This window comes from Phoenix dactylifera, chromosome 14 (genome assembly GCF_051530095.1).
Source record: "Phoenix dactylifera cultivar Ajwa chromosome 14, Ajwa_hap1_PhDact_Kaust_v1.1, whole genome shotgun sequence".
In the NCBI taxonomy this organism is placed as follows: domain Eukaryota; kingdom Viridiplantae; phylum Streptophyta; class Magnoliopsida; order Arecales; family Arecaceae; genus Phoenix; species Phoenix dactylifera.
In genome coordinates this window covers 24,444,261-24,463,260 of record NC_143203.1, presented here as the reverse complement: position 1 = coordinate 24,463,260, position 19,000 = coordinate 24,444,261, and the positions used below count along the sequence as shown (strand labels likewise).

At 36.3% G+C, this 19,000-nt stretch overlaps 1 protein-coding gene across 1 annotated transcript; it reads right to left on the bottom strand.

Annotated features, from left to right (window-relative positions):
• Nucleotides 1-2,090: 2,090 nt before the first annotated feature.
• On the bottom strand, nucleotides 2,091-16,480 carry LOC103705906 (ethanolamine-phosphate cytidylyltransferase-like). The gene is made up of 9 exons (XM_008789812.5): nucleotides 15,742-16,480; nucleotides 13,071-13,306; nucleotides 12,388-12,569; nucleotides 8,785-8,856; nucleotides 7,551-7,618; nucleotides 6,241-6,361; nucleotides 3,593-3,658; nucleotides 3,377-3,499; nucleotides 2,091-2,515 (listed from the first exon to the last, which is right to left on the bottom strand). The coding sequence occupies exons 1-9, from the start codon at nucleotides 16,053-16,055 to the stop codon at nucleotides 2,444-2,446; spliced, it is 1,254 nt and encodes a 417-aa protein (XP_008788034.3). The 5' UTR covers nucleotides 16,056-16,480; the 3' UTR covers nucleotides 2,091-2,443.
• Between the last annotated feature and the right edge of the window lie 2,520 nt (nucleotides 16,481-19,000).

The following is a 19,000-nucleotide window of genomic DNA, read 5'->3' as shown; positions in this document are numbered from 1 at the left end:
TACTGACACTAGCTTAGTAATATAAAATAGATCATCTCACATTATATAGGAAAGAAAACCATAGAAGCACCAAACAATGAATCATTCATATGGCAATCTTCTAATTGTAACACATACAATATTGCTGCACAATTTTTTGATCGGAAAGAAGAAAGATTTTCTTCAATCCGTTCAACTCGAATCTCTTAAAAAAAATAGAAGAGATGGTGGAATCTCGAAAGTAGGACTTAAGTCTCCTTTTCTTTCATTAATTCTTAAAAAAAATGAGGTACATAATCTCTATTTATAATACAAGGTCCATCTTAACATTATTTGGGTCGAATTTCTCTTCCTAATCTTAGTAAGACTCTTTTTTCTTAAATAAACATCCCCAATAGAAAAAAAAACTAGTAGCTTGGTTAAAATCTTATCCAAAAAAAACTTTTGATTTGACCAATCCGTTTTGGGATCTAATGGTGGAATTTCATCTCAATTGAATCTCCTAATTGTAGATCTCGAAAAGATATCCAATTTCAAAAAAAAAAAAAAAAATCATTTCAATCGGGCATCGTATGATCAAATTATGGCCTCTAAAAATTTAGCACGCGACTCGGCTTCTCCATGTGATGAATCTCGCTTCTGAACTTTATTTAGCCCCATCCGTAGTAATTAAAATAGTTCACGTCGAATATAGTGATCCTCTTGTATCACTGTAACCATCCAACAAGAGCCAACGGCTTTCCTCCGCAAGCAAGCATCCGATCGACATTTTTAATCAAAAAAAAGGTGTGATAAGTATACCATGCTGACTTTAAGGACTCCCATGTTTCTCTCAGCATGCAAGTACAACACGACAAAGTCAAAAGTTCAAATTGTGTTGATAAAACCCTGTCAGGCCCTAATATGAAAGAAGAGACAATAGTGGTGTATCTCCATCATGGCACTAAAACGATCAAATTGTGAAAACCCAGTTCGTAAATGGGTTAGATAAGCAATTTAGATCAGCATTGGGTTTCAATGGATGGTATTGGTTATTTCTTTTTACCATTTTAAAAGAGCTTACTTTATAATTCATATATTATGTAGAAGAAATTATAATAACAAAATATGAAACATTGATTCAATAAGAATAGGCGACTCGTGTGAGGGCTTGTTAGCAAATAAGCAGCCCCATTGGATTGGGAATGAGGAACGGAGTGGTGCTTGTTAGCAATTTTAGTATATAGAAAATCTAGATATTATAAGAGCATTTTTCAAATTTAAAGATCGTTCTCGCCACTTTGCTCTATTGTTCTGCATAAGTGGTGACGTTGCTCTGATATAATCACAACGTCCTTAGATGTGACCGGACCCCCGCTCGACTCTTTTCAGGTTTCAAATTCTCACATCATTAGATCCCTACATTTCACCAACCATCGTTTGTTGGTATACGGTCATCCCCGGTGCCTACATCAACCTCAAGAAAAAGACTCTTCTTTGCTGAGGTGAACAGAATTGACCCAAAATCCGACGAAGCCAAATGAAAGCCAGCTTCTATGGAGGTCGCTATCAATTTGTACAGTGCCCAATCTATCTACCCCTGAAAATAAGAGAGCGCAAGGACGGCATCCAAAACACCAAAATCATGTTGCTGAACGCCTAATACCAAAACAAACCAATATCACGGCTGTGGAATTTGCCAGAATAAAAATTTTGGGCCCCGGTGCGTAGAAATCTTTGAAAGCCCGAAGCAAATCAAGTGGTGGATCCTTCGGTATGGCGGGCCCATTTTCTGTTCAGGCTGAAAGGAGCAAAACATTTTCTTCCAAAATTATACAAGTAGTTCTCCACGTACTAGTGTCTATTTTATTTATTTGCTGCTGGCTTGGAACGGGGAATGTTGAAGTCGAAGATTTTGGATACAAAATACATACACACTCACAGAAAGAATACGAAAAGTCGTCAAAAATACCACCATATATAGGCAGAAATATACACAAAGAATCCGTACACAAGACATCAAATCGTTCTCGGCAAAAATGCAGATGGGGAAAATGAGTTTGGGTTCGAGAGCCCAACTGGTGGACGAATCCACCCTTCCATGTGAAAATACCATCACAAGATGATCCACCTTGAAGTAAGGAAAAAAATACATTCCCAAGTATCTAATAATACAAATAACTCGTGCTGGAAACAGCACGGTATAATAGCAATTTAAGGTAATAAAAAAAAACATGGAAATGAAAAGAAAATGTCAGCCCCACCGATCTTACTACCCCGATACTCTACCCCAAATAACCAGCAATCTGCCCCCCTATTATCTAAGCTGTATCTCTGAGTGCCAATAGGCTTTAAGGGAAAAAAATCAATGCAAAATTTGCACCATTCCATGATGGCATGATGTTTGAAACTACTACTGACGACTCCTGTGAGATTTATAACTGTGAGATTTTAGATGAACTTCTGATGACCAAATTCTAGGGAATTAATCTCCGGATACGTGAGTTTTACCCTCATAGTACCTCCTTTCACTAGCTTCCTTCTGCTCATTCCTTTTCTGCAAAGAAAAATTCTTTAATCAAAAATAATATTAAAAAAATCCAAAATATTCTCAGCTCCTAATATGAAAAAAAAAATCCTTATAATTGCAGGAGGCATCACAAAATATATGCCTAAAGCCAGTCATCACGTAGAGTTGCAGTCACCCATACGATGTATGACCATGGTTCTTTCCAAATTGGAAAGAATGCTACATAGGCAACGGAATTTTGTAACCAGTCGCTAAAAAAACCATGCACAGTCCATAAAAAGATATCTGCGAGATATTAGAGTAGGTTTTACTCAGGAACGGTTTGTTTGCAAGTACTGCGTAATCCAAATGCACATATCCGAAACTGGAGATCAACAGAAATCATAACAGCATCACTGGAGAATACTAGTCGGCAGCAGCCCCAATCTAGAGTCAGACAAAATCAAATAACCAGCTTTGACTCCTCGATCAAGGATGCATGAAACACACAGGTCAGTGATAAACACCACGTACTCATTTTGATGTTTTAATCACTTTGAAAGGCGATCGCATTTCTACATGTTTATACAGAGGTATCATAATCCAGGACATACCTTGACAGAGAGAACAGTACTTACTGCCGGTCACAAATAAATTATTGTTAATATGTCATCAATGATAGCTGCCCGCACAGAAGGCAAATACTTGGTGATTGGCACCATATGTTAATAAAGCTAAGGTTACATGATAAATGAGGCACCACTGACTACTAACTACATAAGCTGAATCCCTCAAACACCTCATATTAATGGTTCTCCATGCATCTCAAAAGACAGAATAATAAGAGAACAGACGAAAGTACTTTGGAGTTTGGAATACTGAAATTAACAGAATCAAATGGATCACTACCTGATATGCTTCATGATTTGAAACGATCCTCTTGATGATTGTGGTAGTTCTGATGTCTAAAGGGCTTTCTATTTGCCGATAGATGCCCATAGCCATTGGAACTGCATATGGGTTAGATTTCTCCTGGATGGTAATCCATAGACAGTTATCAGCTGATCAGATTCTGATTGTTCACACAAGTATGGCAATCATGTATGAAAATTTACCACAAATTACCTTCAGAAAATCCATATTTTCTGCAAACGTTCCATGAACAACCAAGGAGATATTGAAGGTAGTAATCTGTACATAAAACAAGTTTGGACAAGCTAGATTAGTCTTCCAGGTCATCTGAGAAATACTTTCTTAGTCTCTAGCCAAAAGAAGAAAGAGAAGAACCAACACGGAGAACATGAGAAGTTATGCCGCAGAATTTCGGTGAAAATTAAACAAAAAATTAATCTAACAAATATTTGCTCCAATTGATGAAACAATAATTCAAGAAATTATCTTAATATATTCCATAAACAAATTTATCTAAGGTATCCACTAATATTTCTCCTTTTTGACAAGTTATGAATATGAGATGCACCACAGATGATTTGTTGGCAGCATAAATAAGCAACATTTGTAGACAAAAAAAAAAGGAAAAATGAATTGTGACTGCTCACATGACGGATTCTTGGCATAACTGGTGCACATGACAAGGTCATGGGTTGCATGCTCAGCATTCCATTAATGGGGTGAAGACCAAAGTTCCGGTACTGGACCCGATATCGGTCCCACTCTATTACAGTATCAATATAAGGTAAGGTACGAGACGGTGAGGTGCACCAAGTATCAGTACAATATGAAACTGCATACTAGTTTGGTACGGTATAGTACCGACCAGTACGACAAACCTTGATGAAGACTTTCCCTACTACATAGTCCAGCACTAGCCTATGGGCTGATCTACCCTATGAGATCTGAACTTTTTCATTCTTTTCTTTTTTGATCAACAAGTAAGGCTCTGCAAAAGGCAAGAAGAAGTTGATAGTGAAGGTAGTAAATGGTATTTGGATTCTCGGGTTTTGGTTATGGTTATCACCGTTTCACTCCAATGGCAAATTTTGTTTAAAATGGGAAGACGATACTTCCTTTAAAGAGAATGAAGATGGAGTAAATGACTCTTGGTGCATGCTGTTTCGTTCTACTAGATTATTTCTTCAAAATAACACCATTAATAAATATATCATAAAGCTAGAAAATACACCGAATATAGGATGCATCAATTGGTAATTAGCTTGCTTTGACTGAAAAGGGTGGGATGCCATTATCCATGACTATATTTTTCGCAAATATTTCAATAGACATGATCCGATAAATTCCTCATAAAGCAAAAAAAGGGCAGATGAGCACAGAAGAAAAGCAACAGGCAACATAACTAACATCAGTCCCAACCCCAAAAATGAATATAGGGCGCAATCTAGGGTTTTGAAGACCAAAATCTCAGTATATAACAGAAAGGATTATTTTTGATTTAATAAAGGCCATTTGACTATTACTTTTTTATGCACTTAGATATCACAAGATCTTGCTTGCTGTATCTCAGCTAGGGTACCAAAATATTGGTCAAAATTGGAACCACCCTTAATTTTTCAGTAATATTTTTATTTAGTAAATATGGATGATAAATAGTGAGTAGTCATCAAATTATTAAAAAAAGTTACCTATATATTATAAAGGCAATTGTTATATAATTATTTGAATGAAAAGTTAAAATTAACATTAGATCATTAAAATATAAATTAAAATATCTTTTGCAATAAGCATCATATAGCAATGCAATATTGATAAATAATATTATGATTACTGCAACTTAGAATAAAGCATCAAATATGCATTAGATCATATGGAGATGAATTAACCTTTATGAATTTTAATTTTCAGTGAAGATAGATGTATATCAACTATTAAGAGATGTATGACGTACATCATGATCTCTCCATTTCCAAATATCCATTTACTATTTATTTAAACTATTTTTATTCATATGTATCAATATTATATTTTTCTTTTTTTATTGTTTTCATGCAATGCTTCTATTCCTAACAAGATATATAAAATCATGGCATATTTAAATATATGTTAAATATATTTATCCTTCTATTGTCATGTCAAATTTTTATTTGTGTACATAAGTAAAATATCACAACGTGCCTTGCCCTATCATGTATAAGATATCAGGTTACAGTTAACAAATCACAAAAATATTTGAAATATATTTATTCTTCAATGTGTTCAATACTGTATTGTCAAACATTTAATTTCTTTTATGATCATGGTGCAAAGGGATTTGTCATGGAAAAAAAAGTCCCAATTAAGAAATATTAAATTATGATCTCATCTCGGCCAAGATATCAAGATACTGTGAATCTCTGTGATCTTGGCAAGATATCCATATAACTAGCTATAAAAAATACTGTGAAATTGAACTAATTATTCCGTCTTGACTAATGATGAAATAAAGTATCTGCCAACATTGTCAACATTTTAGTTTTATCTTAGCCAAAGTTTTTGCTTACACAGCAAAATATCCCAGCTAATGCATTAATCTCATGTCAGGTGATATATCAAGATATCTTGGCATATATCAACCAATACAATAAGGGCCGATATTTTAGATGCCACGTATCAGTGGGTCCCCCGCACTGATCTAAGCCAAGATCTCAGCTGAGATGAAATCCTTGGATGCAATCAAGCTTATGACGTACAAGGAGAAGAATGACAAAGCAAAAAAAATTCCTTTTTGTAATTACATGCAAACTGGAAATCGGGATAAATGAAATGAGTGCAAAAGCAACAATACATCATTGAACATGTATCGCACAAACACAACTAACCATGTCTTTTGAAACTTCCCAAGGGGCACCGATGATCACTTCATCTACATAACGACAGGCCAAAACACTCAAACTTCTTTCATGAAGATTCATAATTGGGCGATGGGCTCCTCGAGTAGCGCTGTCCACAGGATAGAAAAAACAAGTATTAGTTCATCGGAAAAATTATGTAATCAAGAAAAACTATAACTAGAATTGACAAGCCCAGTAAACAACCCAGGAAATTTGTAAAGGAATTCAAATACAAACACAGAGTTAGGGCACAACTCATAAAGTAGGCAAAATGAAATTTTCTTTACCTAAAATGGTTTTGGACCGGATGATGTTCGCCAGATCGATAGACCATTTGGCTATGTCTGGGATGCATCCAAAATGAGTCCTCCCCATACCAATACAATTTTTTAAAGGATATAACCAGAATAACTAAGGTTCATTGTATCCAATATGTAAAATACAGGCATGGCTACTATATGAAAGTAAACATGCTTCATAGAGAATAGGTAAGTTTTTTCCCCTAATGTTTCCTGAGCATACATACTGTGGTATCCTGATCTTATTGGGGCTAAGTGCATCATAATGTCCACTATAAAACAAGCAACTCTTCGAGAGTTCATGTGTAGCTCAAAATCCAGCTTGGCTTTGGCTCGCTTGATTGGTAAATGAGCCACGATAAAGCTACGCTTGGCTCCTGGAGGGACCTCAGGATCTCACTGAGATCTCTCAAAGGAACTTTCTTCTGCAGCTCAAGTTCGACTCGAAATTAAATGAGCAAGCTCAAGCTTGGCTCAGTTACAAATATAAGCAGAGCTTGAACTAAGACTGGCTTGCTTGAGCCAGCTTGTTTACACCCCTGGTCATACATTACCATAATGCACAAGTATGCAGATCTTTGATGTGAATGCAAAGTGCTCAGTCATTGTATGATTTGTTAGATCAGTTTGTATGCTATAGCTAGGTAAAGAGGTGGAAGGTTTTATTTGGGCAAGGAAGAGGACTAACTTGAGTGTTATATGCTTGTTTTCTTTAATTATCCATGGCGTTGGAAAAGAACAACACATAATCAGTTTGAGAATAGCTGATCTTGAAGATTAACAATAATCACTAATAAGATTTGTTATATGGGGCTTGTATAAGATCTATGAAAAATAAATATTCTCCTTTCTCATAAAACAGGACTTAGGAAAGAATGTTGAGTAGCATATTATCACTAGCCAAGCTTCACGAAGGCAGGCAATGCATGAATTTGGAGAGTACTAGTAAGGATCTCATGGTTATTTGAAAAAGTGGGTAAAAGAAATAAAAAATATAACCTGATTGTCTGATCAGTATGTATCCCCACAAGCAAGAAATCTCCAAGTCCTCGAGCAATCCGCAGTATCTACACAAAAAATGATATGAGCCAATTACAAAGACAAAGGTCCATAAGCATCACGCAAAAAAAAAAAAGCTCACCTAAATTTAGTAACAAGTAACAATAGACATGTACGCAGTATGAAGCAAGCAGGCATGCATGCATGCATACACAGGGTCGGCTGCTAAGCAGAGGGTTGACTCCATTTGAACATATCATGGCAAGCAGCTTTTCTTTAATGACAAAAGGAATGCACTCAACCACATTGATCAGAAGATGGATTAAAACAAGCAATGCAACCAAATTTTTGAAAAAAAAAAGGGTGGAGAAAAGAGAAGGAGGGGGGGGGGGGGGGGAGGTAGAATTGAATCAGATCATCAGGTGATACTAATCTAGTATATCAAGTAAAAATATATGAACTGGATAAAGCACGAGAAATAACAGCAAACCAGAACCCAATTCTATAAGACAAATTTAGAGCAAAATCCATTGTCAACACTAAACCAGTCTAATAGCTTTTTCTTGCACAGGAGAAAGCATTAAATTGATAAAATACAAACAAGAACACTGTATAGAAGGAAGTACAACTTACTGACATGTTACATTCTACTACATTAGGGAACTTGTTACAATCTGCAATGTAGGAAATATGGGGTTTTGGTAATTGGAGCAAAATATTCCATGGGAACTTTTGACAGTTCTAAATGGCGAAAAAGCACTCAAAATGCACCCAAAAGATAAATGGCTGACGTAGATAGTTACATAGTGACAAGAAAATGCATGAGAGATGGGAGCTATGATACTAACATAAAAACTCTCTCATTTTGTTTAGCCTGCACAAAAGTAGCAACATGAAGTCATTTACAAAAAAAAAAAAAAAGAATGCAGTATTTACATCTAAAGGGACCTTAGGAACAGCCCAAACTGGGAATAGAGAGATGAAATTCAAGAATGAGTAGCAGAAGCTAAAAGCAGGCCTGATAAGGAAGGGTATGGGATCATAAATGGATCTGTTATGAGCATTGGTAACTGAAAAATCTGAATAAAGAAGTAAGGACCTGAAACAATTCTTACGAAAGCTCATGTGGCCTTATACGAAACGTCTCCAGTTCATCACCAAACATCAGTAATTATAGTTGAAGTTGGAAAGAATAAAAAAGGATGATACAAAGAAGACAAGAAAATGTGAATACCTCTACATGTCCTGCATGGAACAGATCAAATGCACCATCAATGTAAACTATGCGAGCATCTGGACCAGGCCCCTGCATGAGCAAAAAGTATTCATAGGATTGACATTTATGATATATTCAAGTTGAATTTACTCACCATGATCAGAAACAAATAAAGGAGCACCATGCCAATCAAGTTCTGAGGAATCACTGAAACCATCAATTTATTGGGGAAATATATCCTTATTCTTAAATTATATTTCCTACAGGTTCCTAGGTTTTTGCAGACTAGACAGGAAAATAACACAGTTTGTTATATCGTATAACATTTTGTGATTTATTCAAGTTTATTTTCCCTTCACCGCATGTCTCAAAATATTCCTCCTTTTTCCCTTCATCTCTAAAATTTCTGACATTTTCCTAAATTTTCATTGAGTTTGATTTTTTTATTATTATCAAACTAATTAAGAGTCTTAATTATGTATTTATGCTGAAGAACACTACTTACAATACTCCCATGATATGACATGAAAACAAAACACAGGCAGACGCACCAATACATGGTAAAAATGCAAGAAGAAAGAAAATGATTATTGCTGCAAAAATTTATATTACAAACCTTTTTGTGCCTGCTTTGGTTAAATTTGAGCCTTTTTCATATCTGAATCATGTCCTATCTTACAAGAAAAATATAAACAAGAAGGATCTAAAAGAAACTAGATTTTGTCAACGAAAGCGAAGAGGTCAGCTACTTGGACCACCTGTCACATGTACTTCGGGCATACAAATTTTAACAGCAACAAAAACTGAACAGAAATGAGGAAGGTTTTGTGCTAGCAACCAAAAAAATTCAGTCAAACAAATTCATTTACAGACATAAATATGTTGTGTTCCCTTAAAAAAATTGCTAGGCATGTCTGGATTGAAAAAACAAACATCACACACTATAGGGGAACAAGAAAAAGGAAATGGCAATAGCTTAGAGGAGTAATAGAGTTATTCTCTTAGTATATAAAAGTTGTCAATTCCAGTTTGGAAGATAACTAGCTTAGCCCAGAAGGAAAGTAGAATCTAGTTTCAGTTGTGGTGTTTCATTCCCAAAATAAAACAAAGAAAATTAATCAGACACCAAAGAAAATTTTCAAATCTAATGTAAGTTAAATGTTTTTTCATGCATTAAGCATCCTAAAAATTTTAACAAATTCACTAAAAAACTTGCTATTTTTGGGTGAAGATAAAGCTATCCTTGTTTTCTCGAAAGGCCTTCCAGAAAATATTGGCTTTTAATCAATAAAAGGATTCCATCTATCATCCAAAATGGCATATAGATCTTGCTGAGGTACTTGTCAGACAACTATCGCCGGGAATCCAAGCTATCTTCTCTTCTTTTGATTGGCTTTATTGGCTTTCTTAATAGAAATTAGTTATCTAATCTCCAAGTGGAGCAAAACAAAACAAATTTAGAAATTCAGTACTACAGGGGGAAAAAAAGAGCACATGTTCCTTGTTCTGTTTTTGGCAAACCAAAATGGCTTGCAGACTAGAAGCTGATAATTCAAGGAAAAGCATATTGATAACAGTAAGGAATCCACCCATTTTAATCAATTTACAAAACCCTAACTTGATTTTAACTAAAGGCAGGGAAGTAGGTCACCTTTGGCCCACCTCAACCCAGTAGCCTTAAATCTTAGATTTGAACCCAGATTTGGCCCATCTATGTCCGCTATACAACATGTCAAGTTTAATTTCCAGGCATGCATGTTGAATATCAATCTTCTGGGCCAGCATAAACTTTCTAAGTATGTTTAGTCAAAACAGTTGGATACAATCATGTCAGGATTCATTGATCAAAACCCTATTTAGTTCAAGAATCGGGTGTAGATTCAAGGCCCATAATTGAGTCATGGTTTGATAACCAGGCATTCGCTTAAGGCACAACAAAATTTGTATGTGGTTGTTAGGATGAGGGGTCAGTAAGAGATACATCTACATTTTATGTAGCATGAATTGTAGCGAGCCTAAAAACAGGAAATCTTTGGAAATATGGTGATTGGAAGTAACATTCTTTTTAGGTGATTTTAAGGAGATATAAGACATAAGGGGTAAAGTTCAAGACTAAATATGGGAATGGAATATCCAGGGGAAGGTTGGTTGACCCTGATTATTTTGAATTTCTATGATGGTGCCACTGTTTTATCAACTTTCAAGGCACAAGTTTCTACATATTCCAACCTTTCAACCTAATTTCGATTACCCAGATTACCTTGAAAGGAAAAGAAGGAATAAGGAAATGGTGGAGTAAACATTATGTTGAAACTATTAGAATTGATATTTAACAAACATAATGGCATCTACCATTTGTCTTAGAAAAGACTGCCATACTACCCTCTCCAGGAGAATGTTTGCAGGTATTTTTTTGATACATCTCTCCTGCCAAGCCAAGATGTGAAGATCTTTTTTCTTTAAACTTTCTTTTAGCACTTAAATCACCTAAAAACCTGTGCAACAGAGGTGATGTGGAGAACTTATCAAAAGCATGGGGATTTAATGCTGAACTTTTAATGATCATGATTCATGATGTTTGTGGTAATCTTTTTTGCTGCAAGATGGGGGCAGTGACTATCCATTCTCTAACATGAACAGCTAAGAAAAGTAACCAAGGTTGAAAAATAAATGTTTTATCAAAGTCATATTCAATTGTGTATTGCTCTCTAAAATGGCCAGGACAGCTTCAATAATACAAGAAGCAATTTTATCAAAAAATTATATGCCAAGTCAGTGAGCAGAGTTATCAAAGTGTGTGTTTCATAGGTTGGGATATGTTTACACAGAGAAAATTTGGAAATGGATGGATTTGCTTCAATAAAATAAGGTAACACCTGGATACTCCTAGAAGAGAAAAGTATTTCACAGAAACCACAGGTGAACCCAAAATGCTAAAAAAAGATAGCACCTTAAAGCTTCATCTGGTATTTAACCTATGATGCACATGCATTTAAGAAAATGTATGGATTAACTACTTCCCTACTGAAGGCTAAGGCATTTAACTCCTGTGTAGCCAGTCTCCTCTGGAGTACTGAATCTCATTTCCTGATTAGCAAGTCCAATTATTAGTATTTATCTTGCTGCCTTGTTGGATACAAGTTCTAATGATTGTAATAAGGAGCTTCCAAAAACAAAAAAACAAGAGAATGGTATTTTGCCTACCAAGCATCTCTGCTTAATCATGACCAGTAGAAAATTATGTCAAGTCTAATTTACTGCAGAAAACAGTGCAAAGGGGCTTAACAACTTTATACAAAGTTTTACATGGAGACTACTGAAGCGTTAGCTTACTCACTTCTCTTGTTCAGGTGGCTATTTTATTATGACACTTCTTTGGCAAGCAGTCCAGTTTTAACTCTTATCAAAAAAGTGACTTCCTAAACCATTAGGATAAACCTTCAAGTACTTTGCCACAAGGTCTATTGAATCATTAGAAGGAAAAAGAATAGACATGAACAAACTTCCTGAAGAAAGGCTTCTAGTTTCCATTAACATATCATACTTCCAGTGGACAATAAATAGATTCTTGGTATTTTTTATCAGGTTAGCAAAATTTGGATAAGAGTTCAGTGAGTATACCTTCCCATTTGAAAATTGCACTATTCGTCGAGATGTTGGCAAGAAATGAGATATCCGAGTTCCACCGCCAGATCCACCATCATCAACTTTTTGGTTGTGTCCATGACTGAACTGCCTTTGTAAAGAGGAATGATTATGACTATCACTACTTGATCTCTCCCTCACACAAAGAAGCATACGACCTGTTCATGTAATATGTTAAGCCACAACTTGGAAATTGCATACATAAATTTACCAAAATTTACATGAAAAATTTCCTAGCTATCATTGTGACGTACTCGGTCTGTTGCAGTATAAATAAACTTAACTGACCAGAGTTGGTGCAACAGAATGAAAGGAGTATGTGGTTTTATGAATGTTCAACTCATGAACCAGACCTCGACAAAGTCAATGCAACCATTATCTAGCCTGACATCGATCCCATGAGAAAGCAGGTGGCATGAAATGTCATTGACCATTAATTTAATATTATATTGCAAGTTAACTTGGAAAAAAATCAAATTGACCCCTGTTGACATATTGCTTCAGCATACTCAATTTCATGGTAACGAAGAAAAAAAATTAAGGCAACAACAGTTGACTCCATGGTCTAATTAAACGCAACTTGTCTAGAGCTCCGTAAAGAGGCAGATGTCAACAGAGTTGGAGGGGGGGAGGAAAGAAAGGAAGAGAAGAATCAGTACCGACGATATCTGTGCTTGACACTCCTTCAGTTCTTTTGATTTGCTTATAACGACCAGCCCTCTTAGCAAGGGCATATGCATCTGTACCATCTGGCAGAAGGCAAGGATCATCCCCATGGATAATGTAATCTATATTATACTCAGTAAACAGCTTCTTCATGAACTCTTCTGTGATAGCATAAGGAGCATCTGGAATGACCTCATCCACCCATTTCACAGCACCTACCATTATCATCCTACGGCCAGGGAGGGAAAAAAAGGAACGATTTACTAATCACACATGATAGGGATTTCCACTTATGACTAAAATCACGGAGGTAAGTCTCATCAAACTAAGTTGTTTGAACAAAATGTAATCAAACAGCATAAAGATATCAGTGAGAAAACTTAATCAGGTGAGTCGAAATTTATTTCCAGGTAAAAGACGTCAAAATTAATTGCTAATTTGGAACTATATATAAGTTTTCAAAATACAGTCCCATGATTTAGAAAACAGAAAAAAGTTATATGAGACAATTTGAATAGAAATTATAATCAAAACAAAGCCATGAATGGAACTATGACAAAGGCAAAACAGAAACAAATTATATGAGAAATAACCTGAATAGAAATTAAATGAAAATAACACCATAAACAAAGTTGATGTCAAAGAGATATCATAGTGCAATAGGTTTAATTATCTTGAACTAGCATGCAGCATGTCAAATGCCCATGATTGGGTTTAGTAAATTCCATCACATGTGATGTATGTGCTTAATTTAAGATCGCTTGTAGGTTACGGGTTATTTGATTTCATAAAGTGTGATGTACATGACAGATCCTAGACGAAAGAATATCTAATGATGGTTGAGGAACCATTGAAAAATAAAATATATGAGATTTAATTATTTCACCATCATTCTTTTTTATATTTGTGCGAACTATTTCGCATGTGAAGATGATTATTGTTCTGTCATACATGATTCCATCAATTGGCACAGGCTATGTACATAACTAAGTCATAAAAGGAGTTTCTCAATGATGGTTATGCTCCAATCAACTGACTATCTGGATATTTGATGAAGTAACGTGATGTCATTAACTTATTCATTATGTAAAATGCATGTGATCTAAGCAACAGCATGAGTTTTTGATGGACAGTTCTTGTCCCATCATTACAATTGGAAATGGGCTTGCGCCAGGCTAGCTTTGGGTCAGCCTGCATGCCTAACTCAAGGAGATTCGGATCAGGCTTAGGCCTCAAATCCAAAGCCCGAAAAAGTTTCGAGCTGGTTTAGCCCCCTGCAACCCCCCCCCCCCCCCCCCCCAAAAAAATCAAAGCCTAACCTGAAGGCTAGCCCGAAGCTCAATCAAAACCCGGGACCAACAAAAACTCAAGCCATATTTATACCCTAATCCCTAATCCTATCTCCCATACATCGCACACCCATCTCTCCTCTTCATGCAGCTCTCACCAAACTAGGGCAAACGAACTAAGCTGCTCAACCTCAACTTGAAAAAAGCATGCATCAAGCTCGATTCAAAACTAAACAAATGAAGTTGGAACCAGCAAAACAACCTCAAAATTTATTTCAAGTCAAGCCAAAAATTGATCCGACTTGGTCAAACTCGGGTGAACAAGGCTCGATATATTTGCATTTTTATTTATTTTTTGTATATTATCTAAATAACATATTATTGGATTAAGACTTTAATAATTGTACTTTATTTATTCTAAGAATCAATTGGATGTTAATTTAGGCTTTAACCAATCTAAAAAACAAGCTTAAATCAAACTATAATTCTAGTTTGAGCTAAGCTTGATTCGAACTTGAATTCATTTCAATTCAAATTAGGATTATCAAGCTGACCGGTTAGGCTCCTGCTCATGGCTCAACTCAAAAGGAAGCTCAAACTGAGCTTGAGACAATGGTAAACAAACCGAATTTGATTCAAGAGCTCGAGCTCGAAATTAATTTCAAAACAAGCTTGATCAAGCTCGGTTTGATTACAACCGTAGAACTCCATTCCCAGCTCGCCCTCCGTGCATCTCTCTCTCCCCACTACCGAAGCCAAGGGCCATGTCTCCTCTTCCCTTCACCACTGTTCCCTGCACCCAAGCACCTGCCTGGTGGACCCCATCCCCACCAGCACGCTCAGCCCCCTCTCCTCCCTCCGCATCGCATCCCTACCTTTAATCAAATAGCGAATGAAATAACGGTGAAAGCAAGAAGCTGAAGATTAAACATATAGCACAGCGAATCTAGAAATAGCACGCCTAGAAATTCAAATTCTGTCAAGTGTCAGCATTTGATTGGAAAAAAGTGGAAGAAGAAGAAGAAGCGAACTCCAAGTAGCATCTAAGACATCACAAACAATTCAATGAGGCACACAATCTCCGTAATAATTAAATATTTACAGGATGATGAAGATGCCAAAAACATGATGATTTCTAAAGAAGAAGAAATTAGAAAGGAAATAGTTCAGCTATATTAAAGCAAAAAGGTAAAAGGCAAAGAAAAGCAATAACATGTCAGATTTTTAAAATCAACGAATTCATGAAAAATTTTACAATTATCAAGAGAATAGAAGGGCACAAATCCTAAATCCACGGCTCCATTGTACATACATGGCAAAATAAAACAATTCTAAAGATCTTTTCACAAAAGACCGCGATTAGAAAAGAATCGACCTCTCGCGAAGAGGCGTGACAGGGGGGCCCTTGTTGGCCGTGATCTCGTCGTCGCTCACGACCCCGACGACGAGCTGGTCCCCGAGGGCCCGCGCCTGGCGCAGCGCGTTGCAGTGACCGTAGTGCATCATGTCAAAGCACCCGTCCATGTACACCCGGACGGGCTTCTTCTTCCTCCGCCGGATCCCCATCGGCGGCGCCCGGCCCAGCTGCATCGCCAGCACGGCGGCGCCGAGCACCAGCCCCCCCAGCACGCACGCCCCCACGAATCTCGAGCTCGCGAGGTTCTCCATGGCCCCATTCTCCGAACCCATTGGAGCAGAAACAAAAAATAAAAACAGGATCAAGGAATAGGGTTTCTTCAGCCTCTAGGGTTCGACGACGCTTCTTGGAATCCCGCCATTAGAGGCTCCCATCTCCGCTCAAGGAGAAGAAAGAAGACGAGCCGAAGCTATTTATAGGAATCTTGGAGGGCAAAATGGAGGGCTAAAAGGAATCGATTCGCTTAACACAAAAGAGACCGCAAATGGAGAGCGAGAAACTTCCAATGCCTTCCTGGCTTCCTTTCTCCCGGCTTCTGGCTTTTTTCCTGGAGGGGGGAATGGGAGCGCGGCGAGAGAGAGAGAGGGGCGGAGATAATTTATGGATCAGAAAAAGGAGAAATTCTGACCGTCTGATTAATCGGTAAAAGACGGGACTACGAGAGGCGGTTGGGAATTGCTTGGACGGAAGGGCGTTGGAGACAGATGTCTTGATTTGGTGGGCATTTATTTTCAGGCGAAAATAAGATTATTTATTTGAGGGAGAGTTGCTGAGATGCCGCGTGGGTTATTTGGGTGCCGTGAGTGGAATTTATTCGGCGTCTCGAACATTAGGAGGGCGCGTGGCGTTTTGATACGGCTCCCGGATATGCTGAGATGCGACTCTTAACCATGAAGAAAGAATGGGGAGATATGGCGTCTCCAGATGGACGGCAAGTTTGGACTGGGATTTGAGCGAGATATGACTTCGCGGGTGGGACCCACATAGACAACGTCTTCTCTTTGCGTGGCAAAAAAGAATTGGTAAAGTAGTGAGCCGCATAGTTTGGTCAGGCTTGTAAGAATATGGGATGGAATGGTGGAACAAATTAATGAGCAACTAAAAAATAAAATAAATTATAAAAAAAACTTCAGAGATTTATTTATATTCATTATGTTCGTTTCTAATAATTTATCAAATTTATACTAATATATATATATATATTTATGTTCTTGGGTGATTGTTATGCTACTTAATATTATTTTGGTTATTTTTGAAAAATTTTTAACATAGCATTTGGGTTCGATTTAAGATTAATGGTTTGACTAATATTCTGTTAAGTTGCACACTGAAGTATTGGATAAAAATAAACTTTTGGATAGATGTACGTTTTTTAAACTACTGGATGTAAGCGTAATTTATCTCTAATATTAAGAGATTTTTTGGTCTAAAAATGAATGGTGGTGTAAATTCTATATCAATCATCTTTTTCTTATATCTATGTTGAAAGATTTCATGTCACAATTTTCTATTTTTGTTTATTATTATATAGAAAAGGAAATCAAAATGGCGAACCCCTTTTGTTGTTGCATAGCAAAGAAAAAGAGAATTAAGAGTTAAACTTATTATATCATTAGGATGGTGGATTTTATTGGATTATGATTCCAGGCAGTTCAAGTAGAAGATTATAGAGAGCACTGCTCCACAATATACGAAAATACAAGTAGTTCCATTGTGATTTCATTGGAAAACAACTAAACTTCCACAAAATTATTACCGCATTTCATGAATTTTTTAACCCAAAATGAGTAGGCGTTTTCCTGTGCTTAATATTTGGTTTGAGAATGCGAGAAGAGAGTGGACATGAATATTAGGTTTAACTGGAGATGTATAGCTAGGGGTGTTCAACCAAATCAGTTCAAACACAAAACCGATCCAAACTAGTTATTTCGGCTCAATTTGGGTCAGATTTTTTCATATTCAGTTCGGTTTCAGATTAAAAGTTTTAAAAATCAAAAAAATCAATTTAATTTTCATTTAAATTTTAAAAAATCTGATTTGATTCCTATCACTCTAGGTAGATCATCCCTCGTGACCATCAACTCTCCTCCCCTCCTCCTGCCGCTAAGGCCGTCTGGCGGATCCACTGCTTTTTGTTCTTCCGGTTATCCTTTTCTTTTCCTTTTATGTTTATGGATTTTGTCTGAAGATTTGTACTATTGTATTCATGGATCCTTGGTTTGGCTTTGTATCCACATATACTGTTTGATGGAAGAGATATTGGGAGATTTTTTTGCTATGTATCATGTTGCTTTTATATTATGATGAAAACAATTTCTTCCTTGATATGGCTTTGAGAATTTGATATTGCGTGTGCTATATATTCAGTCAGTTCCAACCAAGATTTTTTCTTTGATGTGGCTTTAATGAGGGGAAGTTTTGTCATAAATGCTATGTTTAAAAAAAATCCAAGGAGAGGAAAAAAAAAAGGAAGTGGATGCATGAGAAGGTTAAAATTGTTTGATAAATGCTATGTTTGATAAATTCTGGGATAGATACTATGTTTAAAAAATCAGATGGAAAGTTTTCCGATTAATGTTATATTTATAATTAAAATTTTTATATAAAAGAAATTGATACATGAGAAGGTGCGAGGATTTCCAAGATAGAAACATCTTCCTTTTCGTTTCGGATTTTTTACACCCATTTTTTAGTTCAAGTTGTGATACCATATGGAACCCCAGGCTCTACTCCCGTTAGATTTTGTAATGCCTTATTCTGTGTTTTGTTAATATCATTAGTTGGATTTTGTAATGCCCTATTTTATGTTTTGTTAATATTTTGTTTGGATTGATTGACATTTTCAAAATCCCATTTCACAACCCAACCAGATTTTCTCGGATCGGTGGAAAACAATTTTCTCAAAAGGCTAGTTCGGTTTCAGTTTCTAAGTTTAAAAAATCTATTTAAATTGGTATATTCCATGAGGTATCTAGGAGGGTTTTTTTCTTTTGTTTTTCTTGTAGCACATGTGGGAGGAACATAAAACGCATCATACCAAAATTCATGACAAAGAAACGTAATTCACTTGGAAGAGTAGCACTTTTTCTTTTTGGTTGGAAAGAGTAGCACTAATACAACATTCAAGTTTTTAAGCTTAAAAAGAACTGCGACATTCGTCTCCAACTTGCTTAAAGAAATTGCTTTTTTAACTCATTTCTAGCTGGTTATTTAAGGA

Bases quoted from the DNA above. Each gene is read 5' to 3' on its own strand.
- LOC103705906 (XM_008789812.5), bottom strand. From the start codon at position 16,055: ATGGGTTCGGAGAATGGGGCCATGGAGAACCTCGCGAGCTCGAGATTC. The intron at 7,619-8,784 runs GTATTCACATTT...TTTTTTGTGTAG, and splicing joins TCCATGCAGGACATGTAGAG to ATACTGCGGATTGCTCGAGG. The intron at 3,659-6,240 runs GTTAGTTGTGTT...TTTTATGTACAG, and splicing joins GGGAAGTTTCAAAAGACATG to ATTACTACCTTCAATATCTC.